The following is a 10,229-nucleotide window of genomic DNA, read 5'->3' as shown; positions in this document are numbered from 1 at the left end:
AATGGTGTCCCTTTGAAGCTTGCACAGAAAAGTGCTGAACAGATAACTAAACTCTCCTTATTAAAAAAAAAACACGTTACTCATTCATCCAGGAAAAACAAGGTTCTTTGCATTTCTACATATTGACTTTGTATAAAGCATGTCATACAGTCCTCCCTGGGGAAGTGCTCGTGTGAGTTGAAGCACATTACAGGATCTGAATAGAATGATCAAAACTAGATCATGGGTATGTGTGTCTGTGTGATATCTGGATATGTTGCGTTTCCTTTCACCCAGCAAAGATTACCGCATACTGGGACACTTGGTATCCAAATTAATTTCCACAGTGGAACTCCCTTCTCCATTGTTAACATTATAATTATCCTTATATTGTTTCTTCAGTCTGAACAATGAGCTTTCACAAATCAAGTTTGTTGTCTCAAGGGGGGGGCAATTGACCTGTGTTTCTGCTTTCAGCGTGACGTGACAAAGGTTATCTGTGACCTTTGCAGAGACTCTATTGCCACCTTGTGGCTTACCTAGCAGGTTCTCTATTAAAAGAGTCTCTGACACAATGGATATTTTTTTCTGATCTTTATTGAACTTGCTATTTGCAAATAGGCAACGTTTGCCAAAGCAGATCATGAAATGTCTTTATGAACAAATTGCATCTCAGACAGAAAATAAATACAAGCAGTGCCAAGTACAATATATTTAAGCAAACATCAACATGGATCAATGTTTTGATCCAATCATTAGTCTTTCACACTGGAAATGACAATCTTCCTGAGAAACAACACAAAATATCAATACCAATACACAAAAGTTGTTCCAGTTGAAATCTGAATGACATAGCAAAGTAGAAACATGAACTTGCAATCTTGCTTTTATTCTTATTCCATCCATGTTTGTCTCAGCGACTTATTCTGGTTGCCTCTACACAGCATACAGCTCCATGAGGTAGTCTTTAGGGACAATTCCTATAGCGCCCTTCAGCTCTCCAACCCACCAGCCAAAGCTCTGATACTCCTAGGAGAACCAGGACAAAGGGGAGACACAGGAGGACGAGTGGGAGAAAGAAAAAAAGAATCAAAATCTCTCAGTAATACAGATCATACATAGAATGTTTATTAACGCATTAAGTGCAGTTACTAAGTCTTTGTGACTGTGTGTGTGGCAAGCTTCAGAACTAGAGGAAGCAGCACTCTGGCTTGTGGTAAAAATGCCTCTGACTTTGAGATTGCTTTATGCACTGTGTTGCTAAGAAATTAAAGGATATTTTTTTTTTAATATTTTAATTTTTTTTAATGTATAATATAACTAGGTAATGTGAGCCGAAACTTTTTAAATTGGTGCAGTATTGACCAAGATTGCTTCAGTTGGCAGCCGCTTTGCCAACATGCCCCTACTGCATTAAACAAGATTGTTTTTTACCACTGAAAAGATCAGTTTATTGCATCATGACATTATTATAGAGCGATATCATTTAACTTCCGCTTGATCCAAGTCTCGCTCAAGTCTCGCTCAAGTCTCACAAGAGTTCAATACAGACGTTATCCTCCAAGTCAGAATCGAAAAATCAACAAACAAGAGAACAGAACAGCACAAATGACCGCCAACACATTTCTTGCCACCATCACATCACCTGTTTGTTTTCTCATGTTCTTAGCCCTCTTTCCTCTCACTCCTGTCCACAGAACAATCCCTACATCCCACTGACAACTTTACCGCTTCCCGTCCCATATCCTGGTGTCAGTTTTGAGGCTGCGCACTTCCCTCCATTCCACGCCAAAACCACAGCGCATCACACATAAATCTGTCACGGCACGACAAGTAATAGCTCCAAATGGCTGTCAGGACTCAGCATGCCGGGGTGTAAGGAGGGGCACTGTGAGGAGAGATCTGAGACGAGCAGAGAGAACACCCCTCTCTCTCCCTTTGGCCAAGAGCCTGACCTCACATCAAAGTCCTCCCATGAATCACAGTGGAGAATCACATGCTGCCAAGGCCGAGGGGAAGAGAGGGACCTGCACAATGTTTCAAATCCATGTGCCAAAACTCAGGGACGAGGAGAGGCAGGGGGGGGGACGAGGAGAGGCAGGGGGGGGACGAGGAGAGGCAGGGGGGGACGAGGAGAGGCAGGGGGGGATGAGGAGAGGCAGGGGGGGGACGAGGAGAGGCAGGGGGGGACGAGGAGAGGCGGGGGGGGACGAGGAGAGGCAGGGGGGACGAGGAGAGGCGGGGGGGGACGAGGAGAGGCAGGGGGGGACGAGGAGAGGCAGGGGGGGGACGAGGAGAGGCAGGGGGGGGACGAGGAGAGGCAGGGGGGGGACGAGGAGAGGCAGGGGGGGACGAGGAGAGGCAGGGGGGGATGAGGAGAGGCAGGGGGGGGACGAGGAGAGGCAGGGGGGGACGAGGAGAGGCGGGGGGGGACGAGGAGAGGCAGGGGGGACGAGGAGAGGCGGGGGGGGACGAGGAGAGGCAGGGGGGGACGAGGAGAGGCAGGGGGGGGATGAGGAGAGGCAGGGGGGGGACGAGGAGAGGCAGGGGGGGGACGAGGAGAGGCAGGGGGGACGAGGAGAGGCAGGGGGGGATGAGGAGAGGCAGGGGGGGACGAGGAGAGGCAGGGGGGGATGAGGAGAGGCAGGGGGGGACGAGGAGAGGCAGGGGGGATGAGGAGAGGCAGGGGGGGGACGAGGAGAGGCAGGGCGGGACGAGGAGAGGCAGGGGGGGACGAGGAGAGGCAGGGGGGACGAGGAGAGGCAAGGGGGGGGATGAGGAGAGGCAGGGGGGGGACGAGGAGAGGCAGGGGGGGACGAGGAGAGGCAAGGGGGGGATGAGGAGAGGCAGGGGGGGGACGAGGAGAGGCAGGGGGGGACGAGGAGAGGCAAGGGGGGGGATGAGGAGAGGCAGGGGGGGACGAGGAGAGGCAGGGGGGGGACGAGGAGAGGCAGGGGGGGGACGAGGAGAGGCAGGGGGGGACGAGGAGAGGCAGGGGGGGACGCGAGGCAGGGGGGGACGCGAGGGAGCAATGGATGACACAGGCAGATTAGGCTAACAGTAATGGCCAACATTGACAGTTGTCTGGCGACAGACCATTCATCACGGCCGACAAAAGGTGCTTGGCTTACTGTCCATGTCGCTACACTACGGTCAGACAATGATATGAATACCTACTGCAAAAAGTCATTACTACGCCTAAATAATTAACAGCTAATTAAACGCCAGACATAAATTACTCCAAGACACAAAACGGTAAACGTCACATTCATTTCAGGAATGTGTCACATGATGAAAATGCCATTTTTGTCCCCAAGCCCCCGGAGGATAATGTAGTAGATTGACTTGTGTACGTGTATGTGTGTGAGATTGTGTGTGTGTGTGTGTGTGTGTGTGTGTGTGTGTGTGTGTGTGTGCATGCGTGCGTGTAGGTGAGACAAAAGAGTGTGTGTGCACATTATGACTTCCTGCCTCTAGCCTTTGAAAATGGCAACACCTCATTGTGTAGCTCTGCTCTGCAGCGGCTGACAAATAAGTCATGGTGGAGTGAGTGCGCGTTCAACATGAGAACACGTATCCAGAGAGGTGTGGACGACTAATGAGAGCTTAACCCCACACTGTGACAACACACGCTACACACCAACACTAATATAGACCAAGTTACCATGACAACACACGCTACACACCAACACTAATATACACCAAAGTTACCACTGTCCCACAACTTTGTTCCCACTGAATTGAAATACTCCTCAAGTCCTGTAGCCACAATAAGGACAATAGCACTGCATGATGTTTTGGACAGTGTTTACATCTTAGCAAGCACTCCAAGCCACTTAAGTTAAGTGAGATGTCACATCTCTTAGATTAGTTTTATGTGCTGTGAGGTGCGTCATGATGGGAGGGGTCCTGACAACGCACTCCCCTCAGTCAGGCCTTGTAATCAGCACCCCGGTCCGACTGGGGGGTCTCGCAGCTGTAACACACTACAGCTATTTCTGGACTGTGGAATGGGGGTGTGTGTGTGTGTGTGTGTGTGTGTGTGTGGAATGGGGGAGGGACGCAGGGAAGAGGGAGAAAGGAGAATGAAGGAGGGAGGGAGGGAGGGAGGTGGGGGAGGAAGGAGTCGGCTGGCCCTTCAGCTGCAGCTGGCTGCTAGCTGCAGTCCAGACAGCTTTTATGGTCATTGCCCTCCCAGCAGGCCACAACCCCCAACACCAAGGTTTCAGCTAATGGCACTCCCAGTCTCACAGTGAAAGGGCAACTTGATTCCTGCTTCTTTTCCCCCCACAAGAAAAAAAGGAGTAATAAACAGGCAGTTGGCCAATGAGCATCCAGAGGTCTGTCTGCTTTGTGCATTGGTCTCTTCCCATCCCCCTGAATAGGAAGCCATTATCAGCTGATGTGATCATACTGGCCGCATCCGAAATAATAAAATACCTTATTGGTGTATTCTTTTTGAATAGTGTACTTTTCTTTTGATATTTGGAACCTGGCAATCACAAAATGTTTTTAAATCGTCATTGCTTTGAGTGGCCACTAGATGGCAGACTTGAATTTGAAAAGTGGACTAATGTCTCAGTTGACCACGTTGTGCCACACAAAACCGGACCAGCTCATGTGGAGCAGAAAACAAAAGCCAATCTAGACTGTGCAGATTTCACACGTTTTCATGCAAACCACCACAGTCGACATCCATCTCAAAAGGATACAGCTCCTCGACTTTTTTTTGCAGTGTTGTGTTCAACAACAAGCTTGTTATTAAAAGTATCCCAACAAAATCCAATATCAAGTGCATACGAACCAGCTCCCAACACAAAAGGGCTTCTGTTTTCGTTACATAATAACGGTGAAGAACGGACTCTCAGTTCTCCACAGCCGGCCGGCCCGGCACCCACACCTAGCCGACAAGCCTCGGAAATTGTGCGTCCACTACACGTCCACACCTGCTCTGAATAGAGTGGCGGGGCTGCGCCTGGGTTTCCTGAGAACACACATTCCTATTAAAGCCCTGCCTGGCGAGGTGAGGGAGACGTCTGAGAGGTGTGTGGGCCGAGGCCTGGCATGGCGGCAGTGGCAGCGTGCTGAAAACACTCCAGATGGGACATGATGGAATGGCGCGGCGTGCCAGCTCGGCCCAGCCTCCGCCAAAGGCACTAAAACAGTTTCCGTTGTGACACAACTAATCCCCCATCACAGTGCCAGAGCGAGGATCTACCAGCAGCCGGCCTCTCACCAGCAGCCATCCACCTCCAGGCCGCGGGCCAGGTTCTGCCAGTAAAGGATATGAACAGTCAGTTCCTCAGAGGGTCTAGAAATAACTCCTCACTTTAGGTGGTCTGGTGCCCGGCAGAACTTCTCTAAATAAGAAAATAATCTCAGAACCCTCGCACTAACAGTTGGGCTTGTGCTAGTGCTGGCTTTACCGTGCATCAAGAAACTAACTTATTTACTAAAATATTTTCCCTTTGACCAGAGGGGTCCTACTGACCGTACCTTGCTCAGGATGTAGATGGCATCTCCTCGTCTGAAGGACAGCTCGTCTGGCTGGTCTCCTGAACAGTCCCATAAGCCCTGGTAGAAGTTCTGGTAGTCTGTGCTCTTATTAACTGGGAAGAAAGGGGCAAGAGGATAAGAGGATCGGGCACCTTATTTTCTACTGGCACTAATCAGTTCCCTTGAGTCTACTGGGTTAACACAGTAGTAATTGTAACTCTCCTACAAAACCAACAGGAGGCAACGGAGAGCCAATAACAGAATAGGAGGCACCATGTGCAGCCAGAGGCTCTAGGCGGGATAGGTCCAGCATCTACTGTTACCTCTCTGCCAGTTTAGTGATCTCCCTCCACAGACTGAGAGCACCAGCTCATGAAGCTAGTAATTAAATGATGAATGATTCAAAAATAATAATAAATAACAATAAATTAAAAAATGATTTTAGTACATTGTGGTGGCCCTCACTGGAATGGCCTGTTAATGTTATAGGGATTTCACAGATATGCACATGACTCTCTTAACTGATGGATTCTTAGATCATGGTTGAAAACACAGAATTGCATTTGCACCCACAGAATTATGAAACAAGCAGTTATTTTAAGACAAAGGAGGAAGTTGGCTAAGCCAAGTTATTTCCAGCATTGTGTTAACTTTCAGTTTGCATGCTGACACAAACTTCCCTTCTGTAAGCCTCACTTCTTCTTTCCATCTGCCTATAAAGTTACGTTTGCTTGTTAACCAAAGATGCAAACATATGACAGAAAGTTTTTTTTTTATTGATCTCTGCCTCAGCCAATCCACGGTCCCCTACACCCCATAGTGCAATTTACTATACTCATTAGACACTATATCCAATCAAAATAGTTCTTACATCTGTGCAGTTTGTTGCAACCTGCAGCCACAAATGTCAGTGTTGCATACCTGCAAGAGGAGGAGGAGGGGCTTTGTTCAATGCTTCCACTTTTGGAGGAGGCTTTGGGGGAGTCGGCATGTCTTCTTCTTCTGGGGAAAGAGACAATCATGTTGCTGCATGAGCAAAAACGTGACTTAACCGTTTCCATTGTGCTCCTCTACTGACATGCAGTACCACTGTTTGGACTTCCAGTCGACAAAGATAAACTTGCAATGACAGGAATCAAACCCATCACAGAGGCAAATTAAATTATATGGGAGGGAGGGGGAGGGGGGTACAATGTGTTCATATCTGTAGTGCAGCAGAGATTGACACAGTGATAACATGTTGCAGGGAAACAGAGTTGGGGTCGGACCTGGCAGTTCTTCATAGATGTCATCATCGATGAGCTCGGCCTCGGCTGCAGCACAGCCCACATCATCATAATCCTGGTCCGAGTCGTCCTCATCATCCTCTGGGATGATGCCTGTCATGTCTACATGAGAGAAAACATGCAGTATATGTAGCGGATTTTGTCCATAGGTGGATTTACGCTCACGAAGACGTGGGTGATGTTGATACTGCAGAGTGTGATAATGTGCACCCATAATTGAAATTGTTCAAACCTTTCAAAACAAAGTCTATCTGTTTCACCCATTCCTCCGCCTCTTTTGGAGATGACGCACAAAACTGTGATGAAAGAGCAGAGAAATGAAAACTGCAGTCAGTCCAACATGCACTTATACATATATTAACATAAACAAATAATACTGCATTTATGCATAGTAAAACGTTCCACATGGACGAGCCTGAATGTGTTAGAAACAGTCATTTAGGCTCTTTAAATATGCGCGTCAGGTCGAGCCATTGCAAAGGTAGCAGTGTCAAGTGAATGAATAGGTTTTAAAAATAAAGATTTAATGAAGTGCAAGTACACACGTAACTTGCCAAGTTTTAAACATCTCAAGTCCACATTTGCTTTTCATAGAAAGGTTACAATTAGACTGGGGACGGTTAAACTATGACCAAGAGACTAGCTTACCTGATAAACTCGTTTGTCTTTGTCAGGAGCCAAGATTTCAAAGCAACAGTCCTTCTTTGAATCTTTCCGTAAGCCGCTGTTCATTCTGACTTTGTACCCGTCAATACCAAACTCGCCCTTCTGCTGCTTGTCTGTTTAAAAAAAGGTTCAAGACAGCACGAATTGTTCAGAAAGAGACCGTTGTCAAAAGAAATCTCAGAAAGAAAAGCAGAATACCAAATATCCACTTTGACGTTTCATCCAACAGCATGCGATTCATAATAGAGCCATGCATCTTCAACGAACATAAATGGGGTGGGGGGGGGACTGCAAAATTGCAAATACCTTTCTCACTGCCATAATAGTAGAATGTATGGTGGCTTAGAGCACACCATCTCTTCTGCCACTCAGGACCAAAGAAGCTGTGATCTACAAGGGGAAAATGAGAGGAAACTCAGCACAAAAGAGGCACATCACTTGTGCTTTTCAGGTAAATTGCCCTATAATACCCTCCAGCAAAATGAACGATTGTATGTTATGAACAGGGAACGCACCCTTCCTGCGCTTCTCGAGGTATCCTGCCTTAAACACAGAGTTCAGTTCCTGAGCCGCCACAGCTGGAGACTGCTGGGCACCTGGAGAGGAGGTCAAAGGAGAAACTTCAGCTTAGAACTTAAAATACTTTTGCTCAAGTCATTCCATCTTGTGAAGGCCCCATTACACGGGTGGAGTATGGTCTCATTACACGGGTGGAGTATGGTCTCATTACACGGGTGGAGTATGGTCTCATTACACGGGTGGAGTATGGTCTCATTACACGGGTGGAGTATGGTCTCAATAAGAATTGTAAAACGCAAGTCCCCTTCAAAAACAAACCCAGGCACACCTGGAGGGTTTGTGCAAAATTTAAATGCCTTTTTATTTTACATGAGCAACGTGCTGAGCACCTGCAAGTGATCACCACAAAGACCCAGCAGCATATTGTCTTCTATTGCTCAATCATAGGTTTGAAAGTGGCACAGCAGAAGTGTCCCACTGTCAAGTCCTTTCGATTCTAATCTCTGAAAGTCACGTGTGAAAGTCAAATTTAGCGTTAGCCGTTAGGTAATGATCAGATGGGTTTTGGATACTTTTGTTTAGCATAATACTGTACTAGGTGGGTGGTTGTTAAAACTGATAGCTAGAGGCCTGGAGGTACACTGAATGTTTTGCTTCTCAGTAGAGGAGATTCCCTATGCAGAGTGCAACTTCAATGCAAATGTACAACTGCTGTGTCAAAGTTGCTTTGTGTGAAAGAGTGGTCATAAAACTGGCAGCTGCTTACAGCCCATAAAACCCGGACCCCTAACCACCATTTCACAAGGCCTTCCCTGATACTCCATTTAAAAAAAGGTAAATACAAAATCTTGTATAGATTACCATGGCGCAGCATGCACGGTTAAGGCTACTGTATATTGAGGAATGCATCTTCTCAAACTGCAGCCTGGGCAGTAATTCTCTGTCCCTATAGGCTGAGACTGGGAGTCATAAAGCATGCTCGAGCTGTCAAAGAGGTGGGTGAAAGGGGAGGTGGGAGTAGCAGTTGTGGCCCCAAATTGCTCCCCAAGTATGTTGCCAAGTTACAGTTGGAATGTCTGTCTCCTTGTAGCCCTCAAAACCACTTTCTCCAAGGTGCAGACTCAAAACCACTTTCTCCAAGGTGCACACTCAAAACCACTTTCTCCAAGGTGCACACTTGACGTTTCGTCTATTTGTTCATGCCAGGGTGCAATTTTTGATCATTTAAAATCGACCGCGGGTTCAGTTAGCAGGCATCCAAAGCTAAGTGGTTCTCAAATGGGGGTCCGGGGACCCCCAGGGGTCCGTGGCACTTTGTCAGGGGGTCCGCGAAAAGTTTTCAGGAAAATCAAAATAAAAACTTTTTTTTTTTTTAAGCTTCATAGTTAAATGAAAATATTGTATGCTTTAAATCTAAAATGGTTCATGGATGACATTCTAATCTAACAAACCTATCAATTTAAAAGTCAATCATGTTACCGTGGAAACAAGCTTATCACAAAATCACAAATCATAATGAGGGGGTCCTCGGTATATTTTCTATTTTGTAAGGGGTCCTTGGCTGAAAAACATTTCAGAACCCCTGGCTTCCATTACCTTCAAATCCCTCTTCATCCTTGTTTGTGCTCTCTGAATCGTTGTTGCTGTCATCCTCCTCATAATCTGTATCTTCTCCACCTAGTGGGGGCAGAGAAGGTGCTGGGTAGTGATGACCAAAGTGATGCTGTGCTGTAGTAAATATATATATAGACCTCAGAAATAGCCAAGAAAGACTCACTTTTGTCCTTAAAATCCTGTGGGAATCTGTTTGGGAGACAAGAAAGTGGATAAAATAGCTTTCATATTTTGCATCAACAGCAAGACTCAGAATAATGAATTATATTTTGTACCACGACTCCAACACCAGGAAAACTGAGATGTAGAAAGTGCATATACATACCCCAATTTGACATCTTTTATCCGTTTAATGAACACATCCTTCTTCTCTTTTGCCTTCCTGCTCAAACTTTCTGCTTTCAACCCATCAGAGAGGAAGGTTTCTAGATCTAAAATAAATACATTATGTAAATATGTAAATAAATAAATGTAGTGGCATAAAGGATGTACACTGAACAGAAATATGAATGCAACATGTAGTGTTGTTGACTTATGTTTCATGAGATAAAATATCCCATTGATTTTTGCACATTTTGTACAACTTTGTTTACATCACTGTTACGGAACTTCTTCTTTGCCCAGCATTTCTCTCAAATTATTTTCTTAACTGTAACCAAGTAAAATCTT

The 10,229-nt window shown here is 46.4% G+C and overlaps 1 protein-coding gene across 2 annotated transcripts in view; it reads right to left on the bottom strand.

Annotated features, from left to right (window-relative positions):
* Positions 1 to 600: 600 nt before the first annotated feature.
* skap2 (src kinase associated phosphoprotein 2) overlaps positions 601 to 10,229 on the bottom strand; it is a 10,153-nt gene continuing 524 nt past the window's right edge. Inside the window, exons 2-12 of one of the 2 annotated variants that reach the window (XM_083647827.1) lie at positions 9,886 to 9,991; positions 9,724 to 9,749; positions 9,543 to 9,623; positions 7,943 to 8,023; positions 7,734 to 7,817; positions 7,410 to 7,540; positions 6,994 to 7,057; positions 6,744 to 6,863; positions 6,397 to 6,477; positions 5,476 to 5,588; positions 601 to 1,008 (exon numbers count right to left, since the gene is read on the bottom strand). In XM_083647827.1, coding sequence (XP_083503953.1) covers positions 916 to 1,008; positions 5,476 to 5,588; positions 6,397 to 6,477; positions 6,744 to 6,863; positions 6,994 to 7,057; positions 7,410 to 7,540; positions 7,734 to 7,817; positions 7,943 to 8,023; positions 9,543 to 9,623; positions 9,724 to 9,749; positions 9,886 to 9,991 — 980 coding nt within the window. In that variant the 3' untranslated portion in view covers positions 601 to 915. The remainder of the gene's footprint in view (positions 1,009 to 5,475; positions 5,589 to 6,396; positions 6,478 to 6,743; positions 6,864 to 6,993; positions 7,058 to 7,409; positions 7,541 to 7,733; positions 7,818 to 7,942; positions 8,024 to 9,542; positions 9,624 to 9,723; positions 9,750 to 9,885; positions 9,992 to 10,229) is intronic. The other variant, XM_083647828.1, reaches the window with a different exon arrangement.

The sequence above is a fragment of the Poromitra crassiceps genome (genome assembly GCF_964638095.1).
Source record: "Poromitra crassiceps genome assembly, chromosome: 1".
NCBI classification, from domain to species: Eukaryota; Metazoa; Chordata; class Actinopteri; order Beryciformes; family Melamphaidae; genus Poromitra; species Poromitra crassiceps.
The sequence above is the reverse complement of the archived record's forward strand: the minus strand, read 5'-3'. Positions and strand labels throughout refer to the sequence as shown.